This window comes from Buteo buteo, chromosome 9, assembly GCF_964188355.1.
Source record: "Buteo buteo chromosome 9, bButBut1.hap1.1, whole genome shotgun sequence".
In the NCBI taxonomy this organism is placed as follows: domain Eukaryota; kingdom Metazoa; phylum Chordata; class Aves; order Accipitriformes; family Accipitridae; genus Buteo; species Buteo buteo.
Genome location: NC_134179.1, coordinates 25,550,451 through 25,565,795, shown reverse-complemented (window position 1 = coordinate 25,565,795; position 15,345 = coordinate 25,550,451). Strand labels below are relative to the sequence as shown.

Genomic DNA, 15,345 nt, shown 5'->3' with positions numbered 1-15,345 from the left:
AGGCAGCTTAGGGTAGGTACCCAGCTGTTCAGAAGCACGTGCGGTAATAACAAGACTACAGCCGTACAGTTCTTTCCCAAAGGACGTGGCGCACCGCCTGGGCTTGTGAGGCGGCCGCTGCTCCTCCCGCCTCCTGTCCAGGCACCGGTGGGGAATTGGTAATCATCCCAAAACCCGTGGTTTCTCACGAGCGGTGCCGATGCGGCGGGAGCCCCTCCGAGAGAAAAAAAAAAAAAAAAAAAAAGACACCTGGGGAAACACCGGTACGCCGACTAGGCCAGGGCTGCCGAGGGAGCCGGCTCTGCGGGCGGGCTGGTCGCCGCCCGCCCCCTCATCACCCCCGCGGAGGGCGGCGGGGTGTCGTGCCCGCCAGGGGCGGCCGTTACCCGCCCGCGGGCGCCGGGCCCGCCCTCACCTGCTCCCGGGCAGATCCCGCCGGCGGGGGACGTGGCGCTTTCACCTGCCCGGGGCCGCGGATCCGCGGGGCGGAGCAGCCGCGCCGGGCGAGGAGGAGACATGGCGGAGGCCGCGGGCAGGAGCGGCGGGTGCCGGCGCCCCGCAGGTGAGGCGCTGCCGGCGGCGGGGGGGGGGAGCGGCGCGGAGCGGCGGCTGCGGGCGGCCCTGCGCACCCGGCCGGCTGCGGGCGGCCGTGAGGAGAGGGAGCGCAGCGGGGCCCGGCGGCGGCCTCCTCTCGCAACAGGTGCGGGGCCGCCCCGCGGCTGCCCGTGCCCGCCGGGCGGCGAGGGGGCTTTCCTCCCTTCCCCCGGGTGTCACCCACCGCGAACCGCCTCCTGCGGACCCGGCCCGGAGCCGGCCGCAGGGGCGGCCCCACGCAGGGGCGCTGCGGCCCGGCCCGGCCGGCGGGCAGAGCCGTGCCGAGCCGGTGGGGGCGGCGCGTCCGGCCCGTGCCCCGCCGTGAGGGCGAGGAGAAGCAGCCCCCGGCCCCGCCGAGGGGTGTCGGCGGGTGCGCGCCGTCGTGCCTGGGGCATCGTTTGTTGATCTGAAACCCTTCGTTTTCGGGGCTCGGTGTGCTGCCGGGCGCCGGCCCCGCGACAAGGCTAACGCGAGGGTGCCGAGCCGCGCGGGGGAGGCCCGGCCCGGCCCGGCCCGGCCCGGTGCGGCCGGAGGGGAAGGGGCCCGGGGGGGCTGGTCCGCCGGGCTGCGGCGCTGGAGCTCGGGGCGTGCGGGGCAGCGGGTTTTGGACGGGGCTTGAGGTAGCGGCGAGCTCTGCGGTTAGGGTGAATACCTGCAGCATCCAGCTAACGGGGAGGAGGGGTGTCTCGGTGGGGTTACGGTACCTGGCAGCTGCGCCTCGGCGGCGGGCGCCTCTCCGAGCGAGGCCTGGGGCGGTCTGCAGGAGCCCGGGGTTTCGGCTGCGCCTTAAAAGTGCGCAAGCCACGGGCTTCTAAAGCCCATGCTTCCTATAGGGAAAGCAGGGAGGTGTCTTTACATCTCTGCTAAGGAGGGACGTACGCTGCAAGAGCATTTAAAAACCCTTTTATTTTGTCCTGAGGGCGAGGAGGGTGCAGGGAGGAGATTTTGGCTTACGCAAGCGGATCGACTGCTGTATCACTGTTGTAGGCGCAGATGCTGTTTGCTTTTGCAGGCAGTGGAGGGGTTGCCTTTCTGGCATGTTCACTAAGAGGGCTGCTTGCTGGACTGTGAAGTCTGACTCCAGCTTTCAGTCCTCTCCTTTTTTCCCCCTCCTTCCACAGTACAATTCCATTCACTCTTTGCCAGGCCTTCACTTCTCTAACATGAGTCCAAGTTTATCTCTGAATCACAGAGTGAGGTTTTTCATCAAAACATCTGAATAGGCCATATGGCTGTTGGTTAACTGTGTTTCCACAGGATAATATTTTTAATACATATTTTATATAACGTAGGCATGCAGTCATAAGCAACAACTGTGGGCAGACCCATCCAAATGTTGTCTTTCTGTATTAAAATCAGAAGTATAGTGCTTTTGCTCAGAAATCCTTTTTACAAATTGCTCCCAGCCATCACTCTTAACTTCAGCTTCAGAAAGGATGTGCATCTATTATCCTATGTGTTTCAAGGTTTGCAACTACATTAACTTCACTTTCCACAGGAAGAACTGGCTGTCAATGTATTTTTAAAGCCACGTTTAACAAACTGTTTATGAGTTCTCTACTTTACATTGTTGATGTGATTTTTTTTTTTTTTAACTTATTATCAGTCTTTTTAATCGTTACCAAAACCAGAGGCGAGCTGCCAGGTGATATGCATTTTACATATGTGTAGTTTTAAAGGGTCTTATGTGCCTAGATTTATTCTGAGTTTGCTTTGTCATTTCATTTCATGTTACTGTGTTGAACTTTTACTCATTAGGACATACTTGTAGACAGGAGGTGGATCTGCTTGCATGAGTTGTTGGGTATTTTGAGCTCCAGTTGCTTTGTGCTGTCAAAGTTCATTCAAAACTTCCTTGTGTGTGAAATGTTAAACTTCCTCTGTGAAGCTGTTTGTTGTTGTCTGCTGAGGTTCTTTTAGGTCTCCGAGTTATCACAGGGGCCGCTTTCCAGGCGTTCACAAACAGCAACACCCTCGCAGCATGTCAGGGAGCTGCTCCGTGGCTGTTTGGTCCATCTGTGAGCCAGGAGATGTGTGCCCAGGGAGGGCTGTGTGGACAGCTTCGGCTGTGGTCTGCTCTGCAAGCACAACACCCAGGTCTAGATCCGGCTCCTCAGGAAGGTCAACCTCCCATCCTGGTTTGGTGAAACTACCTACTGGTTGATTTATTGCTCCTATTTAAAAAAACAAAACAAACTGGCTAAATAGCTGTGTGTTTGGTTTGGGTTTTGGGCTGGCTTTTTTTTTTCCCCTCCTGTGGCTAGCTAGATATACAGACTTTCAGAGCTGGTGCTGGGGAGAGCTTTAACAGCACCATGAGGATTTTGAAGAGAGATGTTACAAGTGGATCCCTTTATTGTTGGGCAGATGGTCTGCTGCGCTTAACTAGCTTTCTTCAGGTGAATGGCTTAATTACCAGGGTGAGGGTTTTTTTACTGTGCCATTCATAAATGCACAGATGGCAAAATGTGTACAGTGCTAAGGGGTTACACTAACTTATCCCAGTCAGAATTTTTTAATCATAGCTACTTGACCATCTTATAGTGCTAACAAGCTTTTCAGTGATTCCCGAGATGAGCAGGGCCCTCTTGTGGGGAATACCAGAGAAGCTTCTAAGGCGCCTCATCTTCTGTCTGCCCACCCGTAAACACGGTGGTGCCTCGGGAAGCCTGCGAGGCTTCCCCACGCGTGCTCTGGGCTGCCTTGGCCAGCTCTGGGCACAGGTTACAATCCACTTAGGCGCTGGGAGACCAGAGAGAGCAATATGCTGGGTTCGTTGCAAAAAACTTTATTGCAATAATTTTGCATACTCTTCTAGTTTAGTGTTCTCGTCTGAGTGAGTTTAATATCATTCTGTTCTTTTTGCAGCAAAGCAAGTCTGCGCTTTAAATGATGTCAGTGCCAGGTAGCTTGTTAAAGCCAGACACTGAGGTGTTCTCTCTGTAACAGCTGGTGAGACTTTTCATCTATCACTTGTTTATCCTGGCATTTTCTCCATCTGAGAATAAATCAAGTTTTAGCTTATTGAGTTATCTTTTTTTTTTTTTAACAAATAGATGCATTAGAGGGCAGAACACAAAGGTACAGAAGGCACGCGGTAGGTGGGAGCTAAAAACGCCGCCTGGCTCCCCACGGCTCCTTCCCAGCGGTGAGAAAGTATTTTGCTGGAGAGGGTTTACCCGGTGTTCTCCCCCAGGGATTTTATCTCTGCCCGGCCCGGCCGGTTCCCGTTCCCTCCGGGGGGAGCTGCCGGCCCCGCTGGGCACAGGGCGCTGGTGTCCCCGTGTCGGTGTGGGTGAGAGGAGCCGCCGGGGGGGGCGGTCGGTGTCCGTCCGTCCGTCCGTCCCGCGCCCCGGCAGCGGGGGCGGCCGTCCCGGCCCTGCGGTCTGGGCGGGCTGTACCGCCCGAGGGTTACCGTGCTCCGGCGGCTGCTGTCGGCTCCGAGTCGTAGCTTAAACCTCGGTTATCAGGGCGCAAGGTTCGTGAAGGTAACGGTGATTTGAAGCGAAATGTTGCCGTGGCAGTATATGCTTACAAATGCTAAAAGTGTGTATGTTGTTGGAGTACTCTGATTTCAATCCGTAATTACTTAAACGTTAGCCCTATTGTAAGTATTTCCTATCTTTTAATATATAAATTAAGCCGAGGATCTGCAATTCTTCTGTTGCCACCCCCCGCTGATAAAACCTATTCAAACTTTGAAATTTTGTACCGGTTCTTACAATTACTTAATTGGTCCTACATTAACAATCTCCTGAGTCAGGACTTCAGCTCTGAATGAATGAGACTGATTTATCAGTAGCTTGTAGAATGAAAATGATACAACTAAATTAAAAGTGTGGATGAGAGGGTTAAAATCCTTACAGAAGCCATCCCTCCACTTTAGAAAGCTGCTAAAGTACTGTTTCTTGGTATCTTTCATTGGTCAAGTAATGTTTGTGCAAGAACTGTACGCTGTGGAAAAGTTTGAACAAGCCTTTTTATATGCATATTGTGTAATGTGAGTCAGGCTGTCTTTCTCCACCCATCTACTCTTAGCACTGCTAGTGTAAAAAAAAGGGGGGGGGGGCAAGGGAGGGGAAAAAACACCCCCAAACCAACAAGCACAAAATCAACCAAAAAAACCCCAACCCAAAACCCCACCCAAAAAAATAAAAACAAATGCAAACAAAAAACCCAAAACAAAACACTACTACAAAAAAACCTCCAGAACTGATGAAAAATCAGGCCTGCTAAAATGATGTTGGAGCAGTTGGCTTAAGTGCTACTTCCCCTACAGGAAGAGAGCTTCTACTAATCTAGCTGAAGTTGTATGTATAGTTATTTTACTTGGGCTTCATTTTGAAAATGGATGTTCTTTTGTATGTGCTATTTCAGACTGTAAAAATTGTAAATTTACAGTAATCTGAGATGGCTACTGTTTTATTTGTATGACGGCTGGTTTTTTACTATCACAGATAAACAAGTTTAATACTTTACAGCTGAAAATTATTTGTGGTATTAAATGTAATTAAATATGATCAGTGCAATAATTGCCTCAATTATGTAAATACTGTATAATCTTGCAACAACATATTTTCTTTTCCACTTGAAAAAATGCGCATAAATCTAGACCCACAATACAAGCCACAGCATGCTGCTAATGTTGTTGCGGTAACTCTCTTTGCACAACCACCTTTCCTCCGGGAAGGGGATCCCCTGTGTGTGTGACTTCTGCTAAACAAATGCAGTGGCCTGCTAGGAACTGTGGCAGAACAGGCTACATGCATATTACACGTGTTTAAGCTGAAAAAGACTATGAGAAGACAGTACATTTGTTAAACCGCTTCAGATTTAATTCTGCAGCTGTTCCTGAGTATTGATCCTGGAGTCATGCCATATTTGCTTTCATTAAAATCAATCTTTGCTTTCATTAAAATAAGTAGAAGGTATATTCATAGCCTTTGTGGGTTTGGAGAAAAATCTTGAAAATATGTATCCTAGGATATCTGTCAGAGTTCAAGGAAAACGACCCTAAGTTGTCTGTTAAGATGACATATGGGGGGTAGGCTGCCTCATTATTCAAATGGATGGAGTTAGCAACCCTGAGTCCTGTTGACTTTGAGATTCTTCAGAGATGTAAGTGATGGGACGATTCATGCCCCACACTGATAGTCACTGTGAGACTAGATTATGGAGGGGAGAAATAAAGTACTGATATCTCCAAATATTTCTTATGTCTGTGTCTGATACGCTAATGTGTTCTCCTTTAAAGTCAATGGAATCTAAAAGTCCAGACTTCTTGGTCACCTTCTAAGGAATGTGTTGGGAAGTAAGATGTCAGGAGAGCACTGCTAATTAACACAGCACAAAGTATTTCACAGGATTCCATCTATCGGATATGGTCAGTAATACAACAATGGAGAAAATTTTAATTTGGTCTTGGCACATTGCCTTTTCTTTCAAGTATGTTCACGTTTCTATGAAAAAGCTTAGTGCCTTTTCTTTGAAGTATGTTCACATTTCTACCAAAATGCTTAGTAGATACGCAAGTGCTCTTAATTTTGAGTGCTTTACAAGTGCTTGGTTCTCTTGACCTGAATACAAACTAGGTATTTGAAAAATAGTTCTTTTTACAAATGGAAGCAGTGGAAACACTGCCCAGGCTGTTAGTTAGTAGGGTATTAGTTAGTAGTAGAAGCATTGATGACTTCTGTCTTCTACTGAATTCCAGTTTCCTACTGCCCTGTGAAGTCCCTGTTCCTCACTGCCTTTCCTTATTTAACTGAGCATTGGCTGAAGTTACATGATATGTTCTACTCTAGGGCCTGATCCAGTATCATTGTTACATATAAATAGAAAGTGTTGGCTAAGAATGATCTAATATGTTTTTATTCATCATGGTACACGTTGTGCAATTTTTATAATTAGTCATCCTATGCAAATCCATTTAATTAAAAAATGTAACAAGACTTGTTAATGTACAACTTGTATTGTTTTATTGGTGCGTGTGTGTTCAAGGTGTTTGTGGATGATGAGATTCTCGCCTCCGTATTCATGTCTTTCGCTCTGATGAGTGAGTTTGAGTCAGAATAGGGCAGGGCTCCCAGCCTTCTCCTCAATTTTCCTATGCATGGAAATGCACACAGGTTCAGTTTTAATTGACAGAAGGGAAAATGGTTAACGCTTACCTTCTGTCTAGTCACTTCTGAGGAGCTCTCAGCATCCCTTGTTCCAGTGTGTGGCACTGCGCATGTCAGAGGGACAGCTGAAACTGGGAAGAGGTCACCTCCAAGAGAAGCCTTCTGTGCCTGAGCACGTGTGCCAAGGTGTGTTTCCCGGTGGAGCTGCCTCCTGCTCCAGGGTCTTGTAGGCAGTGCGGCTGGCTGCTGGCACAGCTGCCTGCCTGTGATTCACCAGAACTGCAGTGGGTAAGGACGAGGTGGGGAGTGGAGAAGCAAGTCTCCTACATCATGTGAGATGATTGCCATGGCTGCTCTTATATTCTTCACCCGCAGGACTGTAGATGCTGTTGTCTTACTGTTTTGATCAAAAAATCTAGAATGCGCAGAGTCTTTGCAGCACATATGATGGGACCCATAAACAGATGGGCAAGCTAAAGGAGCCAAAATAGTCAGAATAGTTGATGGGAAAATAAAGACCTAGTGTCTGCTTTTCATTTCCAGACCTAGCTGATTTAAAATTCATCATCCTTTAGGCAGATACAGTTAATAATTCTGATTTCAATTTATTGGAAAGGGAGATACTGGTATGTGAAACCAGAATAAAGACGCCTTTGTTCAAACTCCAGGAGAGAAAGGGGAAAAGAGCTGAACCTGCCTTTCTAAATTTGCTTTCTGAAGCATCTTAGTAATCCACTGCTGCTCCCCTCTGTTTCCTCAGCACGTATTTAAGTGGATGTTTGCTTAGAAAGCCTGAACAGTTCTGCTTTTTCTTGAGTTGAAGCACCTAATTCAATGGATGAATGAAGAATAAGTTCATGAAAGTACTGTGGTTTTATGGCCTCGACTTGTAGAAGTGAGTCGACTCATTGCTTATTTAAAGCTATTCAGAGTGCATCTATACTCTTGACAGCAGGATTCTCATTAGTCAAAAAGATGAAGGTTTCCCTTCTTATTCTCTAGCATTTTATATTCAATCTTACTGATCAATGCAAGGGGCCTTTTTTGCTTCCAAGAAGGTAGAAAGAAGAAATCAATGATTATATCAGATGTTTATACACTAAATACAGAAGTTGTTTAAAACAATTAATGTAGTGCTGTAAAAATAATCTGCCAGTCCTTTATTATCTTGTATATAAAAGTAAGGCCTTAGAGATATCTTTGAAGAGAGACTTAGAAACCTCCATAAAGACGAGGTTATTCTCAGTCCTTTTTTGACAATAAGAGGTAGAAGGAAAAGAGAATACAAGAGCAACAGTGGAAAAGATTAGGTGTGCATGATGTTTGAGACAGTGGTTGGCTTAATGGAAGCAAGTATTTTTTCTGATATGGTGACTATTTTTGCTATTTCCAATTTAACTTTTCTTTTTCTTTCTTTTTTTTAAGCTGGGGGAGGGGGGAGGAATCCTGTCTGTCTTTTTAAGGCTATTTTGCTCTGTCCTAGATTTACATGGCATTGAAAAGAAGGCTTCCAGTCCTTTGATGCTGAGTAAATAGCTGTTTTCTCACACAAGCAGGGGAAGGGCTCTACTTTCTCAGTTTTTTTGGCCTGATTTAAAACCTAGTGAAGTAGAAAGTAAATGCAACAAGATGAGTCTCCTGAAGGAAATTAGGCAGAGATTGAGTTTGGAGTTTAGTTAGTGTCCATATTCCGTATTCCAACATTGTCCTGCGAGGAGAAGGGAGTTGGACTTGATGACCGTTATAGGTCCCTTCCAACTCGAGATATTCTATGATCTAGCACTGTCTACATTATGTATTTTTAAATGACTTCTTAAAAAAGGCTTTTGACATAGGTGATTAATGTTGAAAACGTCCATACAAAATATGATTGTGTGTTTTCATGGATAGGTGTATTAAATTATTTTGGTGCACTGTTTTTGCAGAACAGGATGGGAGCTTCTAATTGTACCTTGATTTTCCTGATCTTTCTTTCCAAGAAAGAAACATTTGGACCCTAGTTCCCAATGGAACCTTACTGTTTCGTGCTGGAAAAACATGTCTATAAATGCAAAATCCTTTCTTGATGCTACTATATAAGCTGGATACCTGCCTTGCCCTGAACCTCTCAGTACTAAGGAAATCAGAAATAATAGGGAAATATCGGCAAGCTGGAAAGGAGCATATGTTAAAATAATGTATTGACTTGATCTAATTCTTGATACAAAATGCAGTTAAGTTGAGGGAAAGCTTTCCTTTTATGTTAAAAGGCCTTGAATCAGCATCCAAGAGCAGAACTAGAACAATGTTCATTTTGCTTTACAAATACTGTGACCCAGACCTGTCTCAAGTTTGTGGGGTTTTTTTTTGGTTGGTTGGGGTTTTGGTTTGGTACCCCACAAGAAAATGATCTTCAGCTGTTAGCAGTTTTGGATAAAACTGAAGAACAGGATAAGAAAAGGATTGTGGGTAATGCTCTAAAAGTGCTAAAGCACATGTGCAACTTACTCTGTTCAGCTTGTGGTTTTCACAGTCCAAGCTTTTCTTGCCTTTATTGTTTCAGTAGTTGAATTGTTGTTGAGTAGCTCTCATAACAGTAAGGTCATACAATGTATTTTAAAAGAGAAAAGTATTTTGTAAGCATCGATGAGTTCTTTCAGAAGAAGAATTACCTGTTATAAGTGAAGAAACTGAGGCTGGAGTTTGTAACTTACCTCAGACTTCAGAGAGCTTAAGTGTCAGAGAGCAGCAGTGGCGAGTAGGTGACTCTGGCTTCTGAAACTGGCTTGTTGCATCTGTGCCTCAAACTGGTTTTTTTAATCCCTCTGGCTGGCAGTGGGTAAGAAGAGGAGCTTGAAGGCTGGAGGTAAGCTAGTGGTCATATCTGGGGTTCGCAATAATGGCAGACTGTAGATTTCTGTGTGTGTTAAGACTGACAGCTTATTAGACCTGGATTGAGTGGGTGGGGTTTTTTGGGGTTTTTTTGCTTTTTGGTGGTTTGGGCGGGGGGGGGGGAGGTTCCCCTGTCAAACCCTGGTTGCTTGCTCTTTGGGTATGGTGTTCCTTTAAAATAGTATTTTAACTGCTCTTATACTAAGAAAATAACAGGAGAAAAACATTAAATTCCTGTAAAATGTAGCTTGATGGACATACAATGGGTGTCTCATGGAGTGGGAGGAAAAAGCTGTACATTGTGATTCAGCAATGTCCTGTGAGTGCTTCTGTTTGCAGGGCTTTTCATAAGCAATTAGTCTATAAATTTTTTTTGCCCCTTTTGCAATAGTATAGGATCCTGCATTCAGTTGGCTTGATTTTCTGTAATGTAACCTGGTGTGCCCAATGATACAAGATGGCTTCTTGTTAGTGCTACAGCAAGTGTTCTTTTTCTTGAAAACATACACTGGTATAGTTATCACAGCCTGACAATTCTTGTGAAAAGGTACAAACTGTCTTGTCTTCACAAGTTTTTTCTTTTCTGTTAGTTAGCAAACTTTTGTTGAATACTGTCTTTTGTCGTTCCCCCCCTATGAAAGAGCATAAGTTAATAAGTTCACACTGGCAAGAGTGCTTCACAAGGCAGTGGCTGTAGAACATGAATGTAGGTGAAACTCATTATACCCTAAAACACAGTAACAAGCTTCATGTAGTTTCTGGATAGCTTACTGGGACTGAAGCAATCCTGTGAATGAAAAGATGGCAAATCTAGAGTTCAGCCATTGAAAATTATCAGATTACCCATGGTAGACCACATGTAGGTATCATGGTGACTGTTCTGGTCACTGGCTTCAGCTTGCTTTTCATTTCATAGGCAGAGATATCAAGCCTTAATACCTGATGTTAAAGCAGAAACATCTATTAGCATGTTATAAATATTTACATTTCCCAGATAATATAATTATCCTAATAGTCTTTGTTCAAACTGCTGTTTAAGACTGTTGCATATCAGATAATGTATTGTGCAGATAATTATGCCCATAGAATCCAGTAGGTGAAAGTGGCTGTGTTTAAGTGTAGTGGTTTAACTGGTAATGAGTTTGAAAGTGGTGTAAAAAGGAAAAACCAAAAATTATCCAGTGCCCTCAAGATATACAGTTGCCCTCGTTCCATCTTTTGAGAGTCTCACCCCATCAATAAGAGCTCAACTGTGACTGTATTAGTACACAGTCTGACTAATGATATGGGGGGGGAGGAATCACTGATAGGGGCTGTGTAAGCAAATAGTTTGGGGGTTTGTTGGTTTGGTTTGGGTTTTTTTTTTTTAAAGAATTGAACAGCTTTGCTACTAAAATTATCCACCACTTTGCTTCCTCAAGGGAATGTTGCTTTCATCCTGGTTTTCATATAGAAGCTCCCACATAGCTGAAACAAGGCTGAAATAAAGCTTTCCTGCTAGGGGTACCTCAGGAATTTCTTTTTCTGCCCTAAACCAGTGGATGGAGGGAGGCGATTTGTCAGTACAGTCTGGTTTTATGCAGAATTGGTACCTTTTTATGCATGTTTAATAGTTTTATTAGGAAGGTGTTTTTACAAAAAACCAAGTACCTAAAGTTATGTGGTATCTTCTATTGTAACAGGTGCCTTTCATTTGTAATAGGTTGCAGGTGGCTAGGGTGCTATTTTATTAGGCATTTGGAAACATGTTTTGGGCTGGCATAGTTTTTAACCACAGAGGCCTTGAAATAAAATCATACTGCATAAGCTGAATGTGCTGTTGATCCTTTTCCTCTGTCAGAATTTGCCTCTCTATTAGTAAGTCAACAGAAAGAAATATGCACCAACGCCTCAGTTGCCTGTGTGTCATAGCTCAAATCCATCTTCACCAGCCCCTGAAGCACTAAACTTAGTCATTACTATGTTTTGTACTGAGAGCAAGTCACTCTTACGGGTGCAGGGGATCCTGCAAGGACCAAGGAAGGCATTCTCAGTCTTGTAGCTGTTCTCTGTGACTCCTCAGATAATAGGGAAATGGAGACACTGGGACAGTTATCACACCTGTAAGCTTCAAAGGCAGTTTGGAAGCCCCTCCAGTTAGGTGTATTTTTTTGTTAGATACTTTTATATGTTTTAAAATGCCTATTTAAGTAGTTTAGCAATTAAAGGTGATTAACAGAATGTTTAAAAGGGCAGGAATCCTTCCTTAGTGACTTAAAACAGTGAAAGGGAGTGGAGTGCTATTTAACTAAGCTGCCATGTAAGTGTTGTTTTCTGTTACTTTTGTTCTGTTGGCAACAGTCTTGGGCACGTATGAAAAGTATTCATGATAGTAACTACCATCCTCTTTTTGTGGCTATGTGTGTACTGTTATGTAGTATTTGTGGTAGGCATTAAGTGGGTGGGATTTGAGGCATGGAGCTGTTTCGCTTGTAGGATGAAGTAGTAGTCTGTATAAACCTTGGAAGGCAAATTGCTGAGCTAAAGAACAGCTTGTGTTATAGCTTTTTTCTTACTCTTTTTTTTTTTTTTCTCTGTCCACACCCTTTAGTACAAAGCTTCTTTAAATGTAGACAAATGTCATCACGTATAGCTTCCGTGTACGCCCAGACAGTGCAAGGTGTAGCCAAGTGGCAGGACGGAGCCAGTAGGAAATACGTGCTGCAGGTGAGCTGCAAGCTTGGTTCAGAACTGGTGCCCTCCTGCAGAATACTTGTGTTTTGGCTGGGTGTTTTGTGCCCACTCTGGAGAAGAAGGAAGAATGGTCCAGCTGAGCCTTCAGGTGGTGCTGTGTTCTCCATCCACTGGGTTCCTGGCTGATGAGCCTGAGGTGTATGAGAACAGAGCTGTCCTGCCAGCTAAGCATGATCCCCTGTAAAGAGCATCCCAGGCCACTGTGATACATATCATATTGACTGTTATAAACTCTGACCCTTCTTCTTCAGTATTGTTACCCATGTCGTTGAGGTGATCATATATGTCTGTATAATCCTGCGTTTTCTATATGAGCCACCTGCAGACTTGTCAACTAATGTATGTGCCATCTCGTGGCAAGCGATCATGTTACATCAAGTTTCTCTGTAAAAAAAAAAAAAAAAAAAAAAAAAATCTGCAGTGGGGAAAATCCTGTAATCTGAACATTGTAGAGATGTTCTAGCTTGCAGTTCTTCTTCAGTAGCATTTTTAAATGGTGGGTGCACATTGAATCAGAGAGGTGGAAGTGGATAAAAATTAAGGTTGCACAGGTAGAACATCTGGCATGTTGCATAGTGGCGTTTGGAGCTGTGAAGTATGGAACATGCAGATTGCAAAACTTGTGAGCAAGCGCTCTGTCATAAATGGCTAAAGAAGATGCAGAATGCCAGCATATGAAGGAAATCCAACTAATTAAAAGCACCCAGGCTGTTTGTATTTTGTCATTTTGCAAAGTGAATGTTAATGGTTGGTACTGTAAAACTAATGGTGTGGTACAGAATATTGACTCCAAAAGTCCTTTCATTGTCCTATGTTGTCTGTACAGGCTGGAAATCCTGATTTTTGAGTTTTCACACATGGAAAAGAATGTTCCAACACCTGCCTGTAATTGAGGGTGTATGCACTCCTAATGCAAAAGGTATGCACTGCATAGGAAGGTGATTAAGTTAAGGAGGGGGGGGACGACACCCAAAACACGTGTGCATATATGGAAGAAGACTCGCCCTCATTGTTTTAGTTTAGATTAGGCTAAAATTTCTAAACGTGAATAAACAGAGCGGCTGGCAAAATGCAGGTTGGTGCCTGGAGCCTTCCAGGCTTCTTTTCCCTCGGTGCTCATCTGCTTGTGCAAGCAGAGCTCCGTCCTCCCGCCGCCCTGCGCGGAGGAAGGAGCATTCAGTCCCCGCTGCCGAGGTGCTTCTAGCTCTCCGCGAGCGGGTGGGAGACAGCGTTCCTGAGGCCGGCTTGCTGCAGCTGAGGAGACAACACTCATAGACCCCCTTTGATTAGGATGTGTCAGTGTTGTCAGGGCAACTGTTAACAGCGGCGTATCATATTTTCTCCTTGTGTTGCGTGCTGAATATTTTAGCATGCTGTAGCTGGAAGAGGGTTGCAGGGAAAAGGGTGCTGCGGCAAGGAACCTGGAGCTGTGGGCTGGGATCTGACTGAACAGGTTAAGACAGCGAAGAGCAGCATCCAAACCAATGTGCCTTTAATTAGGGCTTTTCTTGAAGCTGGGGAAAGACTGCAAGCCTTTTGCTTCCGACTGGATGTTGGTTATTTGTCAGCTGTTTGCATACTGCTTATCCGTAGGGGATCTATTACAAGTGCTCAAATGAACAGGCAGTGTTGCAGCTAGCGGCTAAGCAGGGGCTGCAGTTTCTTACATTTTTTTTTTTAATAAGCAAGAGGCAACAGCAACATGCCCGGTTCAATTACTGCCCTCCGACAAGAGAGATTGAAGAAAAGTGCCAGGCCAAATCCCCTGGGTTTATTCACCATTAACGAAGAGGATGAGCAGCAAAAGAATGGGAATTCCAAAAGACCAAAAGGTATGTTGCGGTTCTGCAGCGCGATCAGGGCTGTGTGTGAAGTACGCTGCACAGGAGGCACAACGTTTTATTAGCTCTTCTGTGTGCTATAGAGAGTCTGTAAGTGACTGGTGCAGTTTGGCAATGCATATTGGCACCCACAAATGCACTGTGCATGATAGGTGTCTGTATTTAAATCCCCTGGATTGTTATGCAATAATCTGCTTTGGAGACGAAGAAAAAATACTTTTTAGTTATTAACCCCATTTTTTCTAGTAGGGATGAGGGTCCTGCATCAGAAATATATCCGTGAATTTCTGTGTGTCTTCGTTGATTTCTTTGCACAGTCCAGATAAACACCTGTAAAAAACAGTGATTGTAGGCTTGAAGAATACAGAATACAATACCAGCCTGTTATAGAAGACAGCTTTGCCAAAGACAATGTAAAATTAGCAATACTTCCATTCGTGCGCATAAGGGGCAGTGTGCCTTTGGCAGAGTATAGAAAAATACACATTGTTCAAATACACTGACTTTGAGAAGTCTGACAAAAAAACCCCAAACCACAAAAAAGCCCCAACAAATTGTAAATGCTAAAGAAAAATATTTATGGTGTTTAAGGTAGGTGAGTGGTGGTGGTGGTGGAGGAATGCTGACGGCCACTGATTTAAGCCTGTGTAGCCACTGTCTATCTTACATACTTACATAATGTAATTAATGTTTTCCACATGGATCCTAGTGCTTAAATTCTGTTGGTCTAGGAGGTATCCTGCATCTTACAACTGTGACTGGAATTTTAAGTTTGACAATTTTTTTTTTTTTTTTTTTGTGATCAAGTGATTCCATTTATGTGAGCACTCATTTTTGTGGTCTTATTCGGGAGGGGGGGGGAATTGTACCAGATTTTTTTTTGTTTACAAAACAAATGTTAGTTTATAGCCTCAAGACAGTGTTTCAAATTTCAGATGTTGCCCTTCTACCATGTAACAGGAGAGGCTAGCAAGCATTTAAATAGCAAATTTATAGTATGTATATTTATTAGAGCTGAATCACTTACAGCTAACTGGTTATTTTCTTTTTCTTGAAGGAAGAAGGTAGCTTGGTAGCTGTTACAAACAAATTCAAAACCCAAGATTTTTTGAGTTTGCAGCTTGCACTTTTTTTTTTTTCTCAGAATAGTAAAGAACCTGACAGATTTGAGTGTTGTCATAAAA

The 15,345-nt window shown here is 44.5% G+C and overlaps 1 protein-coding gene across 4 annotated transcripts in view; it reads left to right on the top strand.

Moving 5' to 3' along the window:
• Positions 1-162: 162 nt before the first annotated feature.
• Positions 163-15,345, top strand: part of MAP7 (microtubule associated protein 7) — a 125,593-nt gene continuing 110,410 nt past the window's right edge. For 3 of the 4 annotated variants that reach the window (XM_075035793.1, XM_075035795.1, XM_075035794.1), the window contains exons 1-3: positions 524-562; positions 13,147-13,239; positions 14,006-14,152. In XM_075035793.1, coding sequence (XP_074891894.1) covers positions 13,188-13,239; positions 14,006-14,152 — 199 coding nt within the window. In that variant the 5' untranslated portion in view covers positions 524-562; positions 13,147-13,187. Of the gene's footprint in view, positions 563-13,146; positions 13,240-14,005; positions 14,153-15,345 lie in introns of all 4 variants that reach the window. The other variant, XM_075035796.1, reaches the window with a different exon arrangement.